Here is a 16,380-nt window from a genome sequence, read left to right as displayed (position 1 = left end):
CAACACAACACCATGTTTAATTGTTAGTTCAAGAAAATATCTATTATACAATTCCAAAAAGCTATTTGTAAGTAAAATAATAACCTTGGTTTTAGGAAACAAATCATGAATCATCACAAATTGAGAAACTTTCCCTCCACATCACTTTGAGAGCATCTAACCAACAGACAGGAGCAAACTGTTTTAGCTGACTGTAACCCTGTTGGTGACCTCATACAAGAGGAAAAAAGTGAAGTCATCATCAAGCCAGGAAAGTAGGTTGGAGGAAGTAGATTGTGTTATGTGATTGGTAATTGCTTTCTAATAGATCTTTTGTTGTTTATTTCACTTGTTCTCATAGGCAATGGCAGAACAAACACACCCCTGATTTGTTTCTTGCATTCTGAATTAATGAAACTAGGGACATTCATGGGATGAAACATTTTTTTCTTTTGTATCAACCTGACTATAAAAAGACAGTTGTGCACATTTTTCCTTCAGAGTTGCTGAATAACAAGATCAGCACTAGAGACAGGCGATGGATCCTTGCTAATAGCTTTATTTTTCTCAGGATCAATTTTGGAGAAAAGGTTAGGTGGATGAGAATTTGAATATAAAGTTGTCCTTAAAAAAAAAAAATAGAACATGAGAGAAAGGGTCAAATACAAGCACCTACAGCCATACCCTGTGCATGTTTGCTCAGAATTCAGCTCCATTTTGCTCATTAGAACTTTAGAAAAAGCATGTATAGTAACTAGTTATAAGCTGGACAAAAGTAAACCCTGGTTGCAAGGAGGAGTTGACTTGGAATCAATGGAGGAACTCAGCAACACCACATCAAACACAGACTTAACAAAAGCACCTTCCACTCATACAAAAGCTCTTTATATCCAAGCCTTTAGAACTCCAAAAGGCATCACTATAGCTATTCAGTCTAAACTTAACTTAAAAGTTAAAGTACAATCGCTTTTTGCACTGTCACCACAGCTGACCTCAGGGAAACAGGAGCATCTCTCTCTTATCACTTTCAGAACGTAAGGCGCCTAAACAGCCAACTGGATGAGTGAAAGAGACAACTGGTTTATCCTTGTTTATATCTTACCAGCACAACTTGCTCACTTAAGCAGGAAGTTCAGGGCTCAAACACTTATTAGTTGCAACACATGGATGACTCAAGCACTAAAAGGCTGTTTTCCAAAGGTTGCATGCAGATATTAGCATCAGCTGAAGACATTTAAATCCTGCTAGGAGAGACTCTCAATTAAACAAGAATAACATGACTGAGCAATAAAACACCTGTGTTGCCAAGAGTGCATGCATCATGTGATATATATGTAGCACAAGGCTCACAGCTGTCCAGCAAATACAAAAGCAAGAGGAAATAAATGGCTCTAAAAGCCTATGAGGTTTGAATATTGGTGAGTCTCCATTTTTGCAGGATCCCCCATGAAAATGGAGGGCCAACTATTATTATTTTTAGCTCCACTTTAATCAACAAGAGTAAGAGTAACCTAAAGTAACTGTAAGAAGAATTAAGATCCTAAACACTACCCGTGTCACTTAAAAATAATATTACTATATCAAGCTGTATATAAACGCTATAAATAAATAGATGTTGGGAAATGAATTCCTTATATCCATTGCACATCAGTATCTTTCACTGATAACAGGAGGTGGATATATCTTGAGGCTAACTTGGCACATAGGTGAATATGTATTGTAGAAATAAGATGAGGGTGGAATGGGCATAAAACTGATAATTGTGCACGTTAAAAAATAAACAGCACTGACAAGTAACTTGCAATACTTCCCAATGTGCATGATACAGATGTCACAGGAACAAGTATACTCAACTATAGCAACTGTCCCATCAGTTTTAGGGGAGAGAGGACTTATAACCAACACACATTAACTTGAATCTCAGGAAGAAAGGTTAAGTCCATAAAAGTTTATGGTACAATCAATTTGTTAATTTTTAAACATACCACGGGGCTCTTTTATTAGAGCAAGCTAACATGGCTTCCCTTTCGAAACTGATGATTAAGGGCTAGTGGGAGCCTATTTCCATTTTCATTGGCCAAAGTTTGTAACAGCCACGCAGGGCAACGTATGCTGCCGCTGCCACGCTGCAAAACTAATGCTATTTGATACCAGTTTTAAGTACCACGGCTTAGTGCTAGGGAATCCTGGGATTTGCAGTTTGTTGTGGCACCAGAGCTCTCTGACAGTGAAGGATAAGTATCTCTCAAAGCTACACATCCCTGAATTCCATGGTATTAAGCCATGACACTTCAAACTGCATTTTATTCCACACCTCGGGGTATATCTACACTGTAGAAATAATGCACTTTGGCACTACTTTGACTCCTATGGCTCCATCCTACAGAACAGGGGTAGGCAACCTGCGGCCCACGGGCCGGATGCGGCCCGGCGAGGCCTTGGGACCGGCCCCAGCCCGGTACTGCCGCCGATTGCCGCCGGGGCCTTTGGGGGGCAATTGTCTATTAAAGCCTCAGAAACATGCATTTATATTAACATTTTTTAAAAAATCAGCAAATTTTTTCACGTGTCCTCCATTTTTTAAAAAAAGTGTCTTCCATTTGAAAATTTTGTCCTACATTTGTCCTGGTTTATTTATATATGTATTTTTTTTTAAAAAAAAAATATTTAATTATTTATTTTTTGGCTTCGGCCCCCCAGTTGTCTGAGGGACAGCAACCCGGCCCCCGGCTCAAAAAGGTTGCCTACCCCTGCTACAGAACGTGGAGATTTGTAATTATGTGAAGCCATACAGCCCTCTTTGGTAGAGAGGGCTAAAGACCTTGTAAAACTTCAAATCCCAGGATGCTTCAGCACTGAAAGGTTGTGCCAAAGTGTATTATTTCTACAACACAGATGCACCCCAGGCTGTGCATTCTCACCAGGCAATGTACACACTGTCTACAACAACTAGTTTATTGATTGATTGTTTTATTTGTAGGATTCACATCTGGCTATCACTATTCCAGCGATTCCCAAACTCTGGTCTTCTAGGTGTTTGGGACTTCAGCTCCCAGAATTCCAGACCACTGGCCAAGATGGCTGAGGCTTCTGGGGGCTGAAGTCCAAAACACCTGGAGAACCAGATTTTGGGAATCACCAGAGGGAGGGAGGAGGGCTTTCACTCGCAGCGGGAAACGAGTCTCTGAGGCTACACTCACACTGGAGAAATAGCCCCGTTTGACACTGCTTTTTGACTGCCATGGCTCCGTGCTATGGAATTCTGGGAATGGTCGTTTGTCTCTGGTGCCAGAACAAACGACCATTCCCAGAATTCCATAGCACGGAGCCATGGCAGTCAAAAAGCAGTGTCAAACGGGGCTATTTCTCCAGTGTGAGTGTAGCCTAAGAAAATGAGAGGGCACCAGGCTTCGCCCCTTCTCTAAACAGAAGCCCAAAAGGCGAGCAGGAGGCGACTCAAACGGGAGCGAGCCCCAACCGCCTTTCCTGCCTCCCCTCTTTTTGTTCTCCTCACGGGACTCAGAGAGTGGGGGGGGAGGGGGAGGGGAGCGACAGTGACGTTGACGTTGGTGACTGTTAGCTGTGAGGCGGCGCATGCGCCGTGGCTCGCGCTTACGCGTCCTCCTTTGCCCCCCCTCCTCCCTCGCTTCCGAAACCTGGCCTAACTTCGCCTGCCTGACGCGAGGAGGAGGAGGAGGGGGCAAAGCGAGAGCGAGAAAGCGCGGGCGCGCGCACGCACGCCAGCCAGAGATAAGAGGGCTTGGGAGGGTGACGTACGCGCGGCGAAGGCCCATCTTGACAATACAGTAAGCCAGCCACTCCTGGGTCAGGGGCGGGAGGGCGCGCGCGCGCCGCTCGGCACGGTTAAGCAAGCAAGGCCTATTTCCCTCCCTTTCTAAAGCGTCGCGAGACAGAGAGAGAGAGAGAGCGCGCGCGCGCACAACTCTCCCCGCCCCCTCCTCCTCCTCTTCCTCTCGCTCGCTCCCCAAGTGGCGGTTTGTGCGCGTGCGCGCGGATATTCCATCAGGACCCGGAGGCTCGCGGCGGCGGCGGCAGCAGCAGCAGCAACACCACCGTCATCCTCACCGCCGCCATTATCTACCAGCGCCCTCCCTCCTTCCTTCCTTCCCTCCCTCCCTCCCTCTCTCTCTGGGCCGGGAACCATCTTCTTCTTGTTCTTCCCCTTCGCGGCCACCCACCCACCCCCCTCTCCCCCTCCTCCTCCTCCTCCCTCGGCGTGTCTCGCTCGCTCGCTCGCCCCGCGCAGAAGCCGACTCCTCCTCCTCCTCCTCCGTCGTGCAGTTGGAACAAAGGAAGGAAGCGGCGGCGGCTGCTGCATTAGCAGCAGCTCCGGGACTCTTCCCGCTAGAGCCGGGACAACAGCGGCGGCGCTTCCTCGTCGTGGTCTCCTTCTCCCTGCTCTCCTCCTTCTCCTCCTCCTCCTCCCTGTCCTCCCCGCCTCCCTTTGTCCCTTCCTCCGCCACGTAGGGGCTTCGCCAGGACCCACCAGGCGCCGGTGAGTCCCCGAGGCTACCCCTCGCCTCCCTTCTTCCCATCCCCAGCTGGGTCCAGGATTCATGGGTCTCTATGGGAAGGAGCAGAGGGAGAGGGCGGGCAAGGGAAAGAGGGCCTTTTAGGTATAGATATATATGTCATACATATGTTGAGAATACACACTCACATATATATGTATGTATATATAGCCTATATAGGGACAATATGTGGGGGGACTGGGGTTGGGGACAAGAATACGCATAGATTGTCCATATATATATATATATATATATATACACACACACGTTTTATCTATGGATAGATGCATATACTGTATGTCTCTCTCTGTTGCGTGGGCGGGCGTTTGTGGAGGGAAGGGCCTTGCCTCGGCGGTGGCTGTGAAGGGAGGCCGAGGAGGAGGAGGAGGAGGACAAAGGGCTGCCGCCGCCGGGCCCCGTTGCCTTTGTGCGGGAAGCGAAGAAAGGGCGGCGGGGCAGAGAGAGGGAGGGAGGGAGGGAGAGAAGGCGCGAAGGAAGAAGCCCTCCGCCGCGTTTCCGCCCTCGTCAAAGGCGGGGGCCGTTTCCTGGCCGCCTGGAACTGGGCGGAGTGTAAGACAATTGAGCCCCGGGAGGGAGGGAGGGAGGGAGGGAGAGGGGACGGAACAAAGGGCAGCAGGGAGGTCTGGGCCTCTCCCGCCCCCTCCATCCCTGCCTGCCTCCGGGGTCCGAAGGAGAGAAGAAGGGGCCGGAGTGGGAGTGGGGTGGGGAAGGCGCTCTCCCCTTCCGTGCCTCGGGGGAGGCCAGGAAGGTAGCGCTCCCCGAAGCGGCCTCGGCCTTGCCGCCGCCGCGCATGACTCAGTGGTTTTCTTTCCCGAGGCCCGAGCGGAGGGTGCGCGCGTGTGTGTGTGTGTGTGTGTGGCAGCTGCTACTGCTGGGTTGTCCCTCCTCCCTCCCTCCCTCCCGCCTCCCTTTCTCTCTCTCTCTCTCTCTCTCTCTCCTTCTCCCTTCCTCTCTTCTCTCCGCCCAGGCCCTCCCCGCCTGCCATTTTCTCATTCTGCTTTTCCTCAGCGCCTTTTATGTCCCCGAGCCCTTGGCGCTCCAGAGCGGATCGCCTTTCCCTCCCTCCCTCCTTCCCTCTCCTCTCTCTCTCCATCTCCTTCCTTCCTTCCTTCCCCGTTGCTCTGAGCTGGCAGCCTCTTCCCCTTTGTTTCCCTCACGTGGCTGATTTCACAATTGTGTGCCACCAGGAAAGGCTGGGGTTTGTGGGGTTTTCCGGGCTGCGCATCTAGAAGAGTTTATCCCTGACGTCTTTCTCCAGCAGCAGCAGCAACAGCATCTGTGGCATCTGGCATCTCCAGAGAGGTCTCCATGGCCAACTATGGATGCCATGCCAGCCAGGAAAGCATTCAGAATGCTGATGTATTTATTTCTCCATGGCGCCATCTCTCTCTCTCTCTCTCTCATCTGCTCCTGGCCCAGTTTAGTCAGAAAATTGTGCAGGGAGCCAACATGGCATCATGGTTTTTGAGCCTCAGCCATAGAAACCCCACTGAGTGACCCTGGCCAAGCCACACTCTCTCGGCCTCTTCAGGGGAAGGCCAAGGCAGACCCCACCACCACCCTCTCAAGGAATTTACCAAGGAAAACCCCATACACCGTAGGGACATCATAACTCAGAAATAACTTGAAGGCACACAGAGTTGGAAGAGACCATCCAGTCCAACCCCCCCCCCCACACACACACACAGATGGCCATCCAGCCTCTGCTTAAAAACACATGACACTGTTGTCATCTTCCTGATGCCCATCTTAGTTTAAGATGCCTTACTCTCTGCCTGTGTGCTTTACAGAGTTAGGTAAAAAAATATTCAGATCAGCAATCCAAACTAACAGCCATCTTTGGTGCTAAAAATGTAGTCACTGGGGATATTCCTCCCCCCTTTTTTGCTTTTGCTTTTTGTTTTTTCTTTTAATCCTGTTTGAAAAATGTTAATCAAATCTGTGTATACTAAAAGATAGAATCACAGAGTTGGAAGAGACCACGAGGGCCATCCAGTCCAACCCCTTTCCTGCCATGCAGGAACTCACAATCAAAGCACCCCCAACAGATGGCCACCCAGCCTCTGTTTAGAAACCTCCAAATGAGGCACCACCACCGCACCAAGGAGTATGTTCCTCTGTGGATGGGATACACTTTGTGAATTCTTTTCTACTAGTAATGGGAAGTAATTCCTCTGAGGAATTAATGGATTTTGCCTGCATGTAATCAAAGTCAGTTTATGATTCAGCATTGTTTCTCCATTCTGACGCTGTGACTTTTGTACAACCAGCAGTGGAGCTCATTTGCAGCTGTTCTGTAAGGGGAAGTTGGACACCTGGAATCAAAACATGTTTGGGGAGAAAACTGTATTAGTGTACAATGTGTGTTACGGGAGTGACAGAACAAAAATCACTTCAAAATGTTACTTGTATTTTTCCCTTGGGGTTAAAATTTAAAGTAGTTGCAAATCAATTAATTTGGCGACTTCTTTTCCTGTGCTCTTCCCCTTTGAGCCTGCCATATCATGTTAACTGAAGTGTGCATTTTCCCGTTGTTGTGAATAAGGATTTTGCTGCTTGAGTCCTGTGTTCTTTCTGTACAGGAGCTGGAAAGCCTTTGGAGTTATAAATAGAAGCTGATTTCAGAGGCCCCTGTTGACGAGGTTTTGTCTGAGCCTCTAGCTCAGCCTGTGTCACATTGCAGCCTTGTGACAAGCGGAAGCTAATGCACTCGCCCATGTGATCCTAGCTTCTGAGAAATATTAAAGCAAGCAGACACACATGTGATGGCGTTAAGAGCTAGTATTCCAGTGAAAAGCTAAAGGTCTAAAAAGTATGGTAAATAACATGAGGTTACTGTATAAAGTTCTTTTCCACCTGACACACGCAGGCTCCCTTTGAAGCAGAAAACCACCTTCCTATAACAGCTTTTATTGAACCATACATTTTGTGTTACCTCAGTGCCTTAAGATCAGAAAACTGAAAATGGCACAAGGCGGCATTTACTGAAGTCAGTTTCTGTCTTCATGGGGCACTAAAACAAATTGTGATGTGAACAGTTGAGCATTTCCAGTTAACTTAAAATTAGTTCTACATAGTTTGTACTTACTACACTTAATATTTCTGTTGGTGCCATTTTTTAAAAAAAGCAAATTTAGTTTTCTGTGCATAATTCTCCTACATATTGCTTTGAAACTACAGTTGTTTCACTGAGAATGATGCTTTCACTGCAAATATGGCATGCTATTTGCTTATACCACCTGCTGTTTTGAGGCAGGGAACAAATCTCTTTATCTGCCTTTAATATGTCTCTAAACATTTGTTTAAATATTCCAGAACAACGATTGATAATATTCATTGTAATCCATAAAAAACTTTCTTATGGGCATTTTTAAAAAGCATAGTTTTTGAGGCTGTTTGCTGTTTTCCTGGATTTGATATTGAAATGACTGCCACACTGAAAGAATCTGAGAGCGGGATTATAGCTCATTTGAATGTTTTGACGGGAGATGGTCCCAGATTTAAATCCTATGTGGACTAGGAAATATTTCACGGTCCAAAACTGGACAGCCACCATTGACTGTAATGTATCAGATGGCCTAAGCATAAGCAGAGAAAATCAAATTATTTTGTTTCTTATTTAATGCATTTTAGATTTAGACCCTGTTAGTGGCATTTTTCTAATAAGTATTATGTGAACAATTTAGAGCAGAACCCTGGTAGACAGAGAATCCTGTATCAAGTCCTTTATCTTAGTCTTGCTTAGCTTATTCAATCATGAAACATATATATTCCTGAACTTATGGCATGCTCAGACAAGGGGACTTAGGCAAGTAGAAAAATGTGCTTGCTTTTTGGTCATAGCATTTTGCTGAATTGCTTTACAATAATTCAATAAAATGCTGTAAGCATCAAAGCAAAACTGTGAGTAATTGTTCTAATGAATATATCACAAGACATGTTAAAAAAAACTTGCTCCAAATAAAACTTCTCAGCTAATGGCTTTTGCTCTGTTGAAATATTAGCTATTTCAGGAGGGAGATAATGTTTTAAACATGTGATGTTTTCAGCAAAGAATTGGATTACCACCCCAAGTAGGCTTCCTTGCAAAAACAGACACGTAATTTGTATGAAAACCTGACTGGTGTATCATTTCAGCCTAGAAATAGTCCTAGGCTGTAGAATCTACTGGTAGATATTATATTGACTTGTATTGACAAGCATAAAAGTCTGTTCTCTAATGTTTGGCTTTACTAGATAAAAAAAAAGACTATGAAACCCAGAAAAATAGAAGTAGCAGCAACTACATGCCTGCTTTAGCCAGAAAACTATACCCAGAGATCTATGAATGGTGCAAGAATATTGATCAACAATCATAAACTTACCAAAACACCATCTGATTTTGCTTCAGGCATTCTTATTGTATGTCATTCCAGAAGTGGGGAGGAAGTATTTTCCACATACTTCTCTTCTGCTCACCACCCCCTCTTCCTCCCCAATGAAAATTGTGACAGCCTTAATCCAGGTATCATTTAGTGAATCAGAAACCATGACCCTAAATTGGATAAATACTGGTGCATCTTTCTATACTGAAGTGTTTGTCAGCAGAAACTGCACATTTGAGTATACATTAAGGTGAAAGCAGTGCAATATGAGTGCACTACTGCATTGGCACTTGGGTTCACATTCATTTACCCTAAACTGCAAGAGAGTATTCCCTTGTACCAAAAAGAATCTGTAAGGGGACTTAATAGTTCACATCCTTTTAGCCCTGCACAAAAGAGAATCATGCAAGAAGTTGCTTACTTCCCTTCAGCCTAATTCCCAAGTTGAAGAGTTGACTAAACATGCTACTTGCCTCTTCCTGTTTGACTAGTGGAAAAGTGTAGGATTCATGTGCAGCTCTCCTTCCCACGTGGCATTTATGATGTTTTAGAAACTTAAGTAATGGGGGGATGTAGTTCCTCCATACTTCTCTGTCGATCTCTAGTCTTGTTCTCCTCCTACATTCCAAACACTTATTTTACAGTTATGGAAGGCCAATGATGTCAGCATTTCTGATGGCCACTTTGTGTGGATTATGATTATGTGCCAGCTTCTAATGCAATGTTTTTTCTCTCTATTTACAGCACAAGATGGCTCAAGAGACAAACCAGACCCCAGGGCCCATGCTGTGTAGCACAGGATGTGGATTTTATGGGAATCCTAGAACTAATGGAATGTGTTCAGTCTGCTATAAAGAACATCTTCAAAGACAGCAAAATAGTGGCCGAATCAGTCCAATGGGTATGTGTTGGAGGAACATAACAGCCGAAATGCTAGCTGTGAATATAGTCAAGTTGCTGAAATTACCAGTTGAGTGAACTCTTGCACTATTGAAGCCTTCCACAACTTTGAGGCATTTTTATGTTTTTCTGGTCTGAATTCTTTCCCAGCTAGTTCAAAACATCCAGAAGCACAATTTAATGATTATTTTAACTTGTCCTTTATATTGATAGATTTTATATTTCCTAATGTGTTTGCTTATATTATTCCTCTGGTTAGGAACATCAAGTGGTTCCAACAGCCCTACCTCAGATTCTACATCTGCACAGAGAGCAGATACTAGTCTAAACAACTGTGAAGGTGCTGCTGGCAGCACGTCTGACAAATCAAGGTAAGAAAGGTATAGAGTAATGCAGGGATGTTGAAATGAATTAAGGATGCACTTGCATAAAGGAAACTCTTTAGCTGATAATATTGCAGTTTTTTTTATATTGCAGCTAATTTACAGAGGAAATAACTACACCTTGATTATTGCTGCACTTAAAAAATCTTAGAGCTTTATAACAAATGGATGTGCTTGTGTCACATGTTTTAAGGTTACATTAAAAGGGCACTTGGCTTTTAATATTCCATTGTCTGCCTTTAAGTAGTTGCTGACTTACGGCGAACCTATCACAAGGTTTCCTTGGCAAGATTTGTTCAGAGAGAGTGTGCTTTTGTCTTCCTCTGAGGCTGAGAGAGCGTGATTTGTCCAAGGTCGCCCATGGCTGAGCAGGGATTTGAACCTTGGTCTCCAGAGTTGTAGTCCAACGCCACGCTGGCTCTCTTAATGTAATATTCCATTACATCAGACTTTATTGCCAGTTAGTCTGATAATAGTTACTAAAAGGACCTCAAGAGAATTTTAATGTTAGAAGTTATGCCTTCCTAGTAGTACTAACAGATTGCTTTCATTTCATTGAATGCAAGCAGAAATGTGCCTGTTGCCGCCCTGCCTGTCACACAGCAAATGACAGAAATGAGCATTTCAAGAGAGGAGAAAGTAACTCCGAAAACAGAGACAACAGAGCCAGGTATGCATTTAAAAGTAACTTTAGTGCAGTAGGACCTTGACAGATATAAATCTTTATAACTAGGAAAATATACTACTTTGCATTTGGTCCTTTATTATTGAACACTAAATTAAATATCCAAATATATAATCCTCAAATAGATTTTTTCACTTACAAAAATGTTCACATTGCTAGTCATACCAGCAGAACTGAGAAATTTAGTAGTGGCAGTACATATTACAATTTTTGTTAATGACCTGAATTATGAAATGCTGAATGTGCTTTAGTCTTGCAGATATTTTCAGCAGCTAGGCAGATCTTCACAATTTTTAGAAACAATGGGCAATCTGATGATCCTTCTGCCCCACCCCATTAACTCCAGAGAGTAAGCTCTCGGTTCTGTATTACATGTTTATTTTCTTTTATTATAATGTTATAAAGCGTTTTCTAAATAATTAAAATGCGGGGGGGGGGTGAATATGGTGAAAATTCCTGCCTATCCAGTTAGCAGAATATAACCAGACCCATCATTGAGTAAAAAGAGCTAAAACCTGTTCTACATGTACAGTAGCATGAGGTAATAGAATTGACTTAACCTGATACTGAATATGGGAAGTAACATTTCTGAATGATCCTCTTCCTTAAATTCTTACAGTAAAGAACAGTATGGCATTCGGAAGGCTGAGGTAGAACTTTTCTCTCTTAAAGCTATCTACTGGCGAGAGATTGTTAGGGTTTTTTTCCTCTTAAAAATCCAGAGATTACTGTTAAGAATCCACCAGAGTTATCCTTTGTATGTAACATGAGCATAGACATCTGGAGAGATGAATCTCTCAGATGTGCATTAACCATAATTCATAATGCACTTCAGTCATTTATGAAGACTTGGGTGTTTGGATGGAACTTTTTGTGAAACTGCTTCCACTATTGAATGTGTTGATTTGTGCTGAAGTGATTAGAAGTAGGCAAATAAATTAACTGATTATTGGACCTCCCATTATATCTGAGAATTGGCTATGCTGTGTGAGCTAGTAAAACCTGTAATCCAAAATATCTGAAGGGTCCCAGGTTGGTGAAGGACATCATGAAGATTAAATATGTATAAGAAGAATTGGGTAAAAGGGTTCGTTCAAAGGTTAGTATATAGATGTCATGTCTGAACTGTCAATGAACAGTTATAAACCAAGTTGAAGTAGAAAACAAGATGAAAAATTTTTAGATGGCTGAGATCTGTTTAAGATTAATCTGTAATTTTCAGACATTGACTCTTCATTTGTATTGATGTGTTCTGTCTCTGAAACATACAAACACAATATGTTAGGATGGTGAGAGCCTAGAAGAGCCTTCTGGCTTAAAAATTGTCTTGATCAGTTGTGACCTGTTTTTTGGAGGGGTAATGGAGTAGAAGAAAACCTGAATAGGTCTACCGTAGAACACTATAAATATTCATTGAAAACCTGAAAATTACTGACATGTGCACAGCCTTTCTACAGTTCATCCTCAGGGAACCATCACTTATAGGTTCTTGGTTTCTCTAAGAAGACTCAGGGGCTGTACAGATGGGCGGCTGGAAGCCACCCCTTTCTGTCCCAGATCAGTGCCGCACTCTGGGCACTGACCCACACCCCCAAAGAAGCTGCTCTGGGCAGCTTCCTGGAAGGGGTATCATCCGTAGCATGGCATCATGACGCCACTTCTGCCCAGCACAGTTTGGGTGCTGTGCTCAAGGGACATCATCATGGTGCGTGCCATCTGGACAGGCGCGTGCCATAATGGCGCCTCGGTGAAGAAACAAGGACTTTGAGTGTGTGAGCGAGCAGCCCTAGTGTGTGTACAGGCTGACACAAAGTGCCAGCCTGTACTATCCCTCAGTTTCAGGAATAGGTTCTTGTTCATCTCCCAGAGACTTAGTGTATTTTCTGACATATAAGACTACTTTTTAACCCAGGAAAATCTTCTCAAAAGTCCAGGGTCGTCTTATATGCCAGGGGTCGTCTTATAGGGCAGGTGCTAAAACTTCCGAGCCACACTGGAGAATCTGCGGTCGCCACATATGGTGGGGGAGCTCAAAAATGGCCGTGGCCGCATCCCCACCGTATGCAGTGACTTTATGAAAGCAACAGGGGTGGCGCTGTACAAGTAGGGTAGAAGAAAATCCACTCATTCATGTAAAGAAGTGACTTAACACAGTCCGGATGATGAGGTGAGGGGGCGCCTCACCAGGAAGGTGTAAGTGAAGGGCGGAGCAGGCTGCAGGCGTCTGGGACGCTTGGGGTATGGAAAAAAGAGCCGTGTCTTCATTACCACTCTGATAGTCTTAGAGACAGTGAGGGCTGGGCAAGCAGGGAGAGCTGACCAATCCAAGCAGGCTTTGTATACAATAAGTTTTCCTGCTAAGTATCTGCATGTAATAAGTATTTGCATTAAAATTATCATATTGAAATCAAATCTGATGTTTTAAAATTTTTATTTGGTGTGCGTTGGAAGAGGGTGGTCTTAACAAATGAAGAAAAATAGGGAGAAGTCATCTGTCAAGTTATAACCCAGGTAGCTTTACGCTTTTTTTTTTTTTTTTTTTTTTTTTTTTTTTTTTTTTGCTTTCCAAGATGCATACTGAACTGCTCTTTATAGAACTAATGATGCCCAGACATTGACATGTGTGAAAAATAATGGAGATGAAGGCAGTATAGCATCAAATAGTGAAGCACCTCTAATAAACCTTGGGGCGGGGGGCTTGTTCTTCCAGTTGTTACTCAACCAAGTCCTACAGTTACTCAGCCTAGTACATCTCAAAATGAAGAGAAAACACCTGAAATGCCCAAACCAAAGAAGAACAGATGTTTTATGTGCAGAAAGAAGGTTGGCCTTACAGGTATGCATCATCTACACTCATTCAGTCTTAAACTAGTTTCTTCCTAGGATCTGCATACTTGGGAAACTTTTAAGAGCCTTTGGAAGTGAGACATAGTCTAAAAGCATTTGATTATAAAAATAAATTAAATTATCTTTTGTGGGAATTCTCTTTTTATTGAAAATGCTACCTACACCATTTGTAACTTTATACATGTGATACATAGAATGAGAGATTTCATCTGATACTAAGAGTTGGTAATGCTGTGAAAATCATAATAATTTTAAAATACATGGAGTTCAGCTTCATTGTGTGGAATGATAACACCTTAATTACAGATGTTTACCATACAAAATGTCAAGAAAATACTTCTGTATCTTCACAGGATTTGACTGCCGATGTGGAAATCTGTTTTGTGGACTTCATCGTTATTCTGACAAGCACAACTGCCCATATGATTACAAAGCAGAAGCTGCAGCAAAAATCAGGAAAGAGAATCCAGTTGTTGTGGCTGAAAAAATCCAGAGAATATAAACTAACCTACTTGGTGAAAAGACTGATTTCCCTTGTTTTTATTTTAAAATATCCTAGGAAAACATTAAAGAGCAGATGCATGGCCATTTTCCTTTGATGTTCTCCAGAGTTTTACTTTAGTCTGTCTTATTGATTGATATTTTAGGATATTGTGGGTGTTACAGGCAGAAATGGATAGATACAGCCCTTTAAAATGTGTACATGCCCTCCCCAGAATGAGTTGAAAGAGTAAGACCTGCACTGGAAAACAGACATGCACAAAGGACAGAGTTGTCTAGTTCACATGTGCCAAACAGATGCATAAAATCTGCATGTTTGCAGCAGATTTGCCTTTTGGGAATGTAATTGAGGTATATCATCCTTGGATAGTGCTACGTGCCTGTTGGATTAAAAGTTACACCAGGAAAAAATGAGTCTACTTTTACCATAGTTAAACTTTGTTCCTTTTAATTTCCACAAATTGTTGTTTTGAAGCTGAGCTGCAGAGGAGCCACTTTCTAAATGAGAATGGGTTTTCAGGTGTCATAAGCTGCAGTTTAAGGCTACCTAATAATGAAAGCAAGAAATCTGAGTCTGAAGGGTGAAATCTTTGGAGCTGATAAAAATGGCTGAACAATTACAAACTGGTTCCCAAAGGAAACTTCATTTCAGAACTTTATGAACTAGCTTACAACAGAGGACTTGTCTGCTTCTTACTCTTATGTAGCTAAATAATTTGTGTAGCACAATACTACAAGACTTTGTTTTCCGTTTACAAACAAAAGGCTACAATCTTTTTTAATAAATTTAACCACAGCAGCTCTGTCAAGTAACACATGAATCTGACAAACTTAGTTTGCAAGTGTATTCAAGCATTTATTTTTCATATACATTTTATGTTGAATGTGTTCTGGTTTCAAGAGAATATTAGCTCTTAATTTTTATAATTTAAAATGTAGTGAGACTGCACCATTTTGCATGGAAAAAAAATCATACCCAATATGGCTGCTGTAGACTTTTAAGTGGTACCTGGAACCACTCTGAGGGCTGCTTTATCATTTTAATAGTACTTGGGTGTAGGACTGTAGTGTTCTTGGGTGTATTGCATGGGCTGCATTATCTACAGCATTGTACAATAACAACTCTAGAAAAGGCAGTATACTTCACTGATGCTTGTCTGGTAATATCACTTCTGTGTTATAATGGAAGGTTTTTTGTGATGTATGAAACTTGTGTTTTTTTATATAAACAAGTACAGTTTAGAGTAGTATAGTGGTAATGCCTGTTCTCATTTGTAAATAGTTGTGTATACATAGGGCACTACTTCTGATTTATATTGCAGTGTTCAGTCTTAATTTTCCTTCATTAAAAGCATCAGGTTTTTGCTTTAAACTTTGTCCTCAGTTGAGTTATTAGATAAACAAATGTGTACAGATAGTTCATATTTATGTATTGCACATAATCATGCTACCCAGCATCTATGCTATATTGTATTATGTAAATAATAAAATCATGTACAGAGGGATATAGTTCATTTTGTGATGGTTCATTGGGTTTTACAACTAATGGAATAGTCTGGACTGTTCATTATGGGAAGTCGCAACTAATTTTGATAATTTATAGGTTTCTAACTAATCCTTGGATTTTACTGTTCTAGCCTCTGTGTATCTCCTCATACTGGATTTTAATTTTATTCACACATCAACTGATGAAGATTTATTCAGCTGTGCAACGCATATAAGCTGGAATACAAATGTAATGCCTGGATTGAAGTTGAGCAAATAGCAACATCGTGGTCAAAAATGGAAAATCTCTGCATTCTGACAGGTCTTAGTTGCTTTGATCTTCACAGTTGTCACTTAAAATTTCTTCTAGCTGTTACCTTGGCAGCAGGGTCCTAGTCCCATTTACTGGCTTCAACCATGGCTGATAGCCTCAATGTGGGCTCCAGTTTCTATGCAGTTGATTGGTTCTTTATGATGTGAACAAAGGGAACAGCAAGACAACCTACACTATGCCGAACTACTGAAGAGACAGGCAGACAAACTGTGATATCTGCAACAGTATCCATTCTGCATGTTCCTGCTTTCGCACACTTGTCAGATGAGGATTAATTGCATTGCAAATCAAAACAATCTATAACCTGCTACCCAAGTTACACATATCAGGTTTTACGTGAAAGTTTTCC

The 16,380-nt window shown here is 42.7% G+C and overlaps 1 protein-coding gene across 3 annotated transcripts; it reads left to right on the top strand.

The window, feature by feature from the left end:
- Nucleotides 1–4,206: 4,206 nt before the first annotated feature.
- On the top strand, nt 4,207–15,721 carry ZFAND5 (zinc finger AN1-type containing 5). 3 transcript variants are annotated; one of them, XM_089490654.1, is made up of 6 exons: nt 4,207–4,495; nt 9,641–9,797; nt 10,056–10,167; nt 10,746–10,849; nt 13,575–13,700; nt 14,065–15,721. In XM_089490654.1, the coding sequence occupies exons 2-6, from the start codon at nt 9,647–9,649 to the stop codon at nt 14,211–14,213; spliced, it is 642 nt and encodes a 213-aa protein (XP_089346780.1). In that variant the 5' UTR covers nt 4,207–4,495; nt 9,641–9,646; the 3' UTR covers nt 14,214–15,721. The 3 variants fall into 3 exon arrangements, with proteins under 3 accessions (XP_089346780.1, XP_089346779.1, XP_089346776.1); XM_089490653.1 differs by lacking the exon at nt 4,207–4,495 and adding an exon at nt 5,255–5,361; XM_089490650.1 differs by lacking the exon at nt 4,207–4,495 and having other exon boundaries at nt 10,749–10,849.
- The last annotated feature ends 659 nt before the right edge of the window (nt 15,722–16,380 follow it).

This window comes from Sceloporus occidentalis, unplaced genomic scaffold (genome assembly GCF_023333645.1).
Source record: "Sceloporus occidentalis isolate IW3139 unplaced genomic scaffold, rSceOcc1.0.p SCAF_1, whole genome shotgun sequence".
NCBI classification, from domain to species: domain Eukaryota; kingdom Metazoa; phylum Chordata; class Lepidosauria; order Squamata; family Phrynosomatidae; genus Sceloporus; species Sceloporus occidentalis.
The sequence above is the reverse complement of the archived record's forward strand: the minus strand, read 5'-3'. Positions and strand labels throughout refer to the sequence as shown.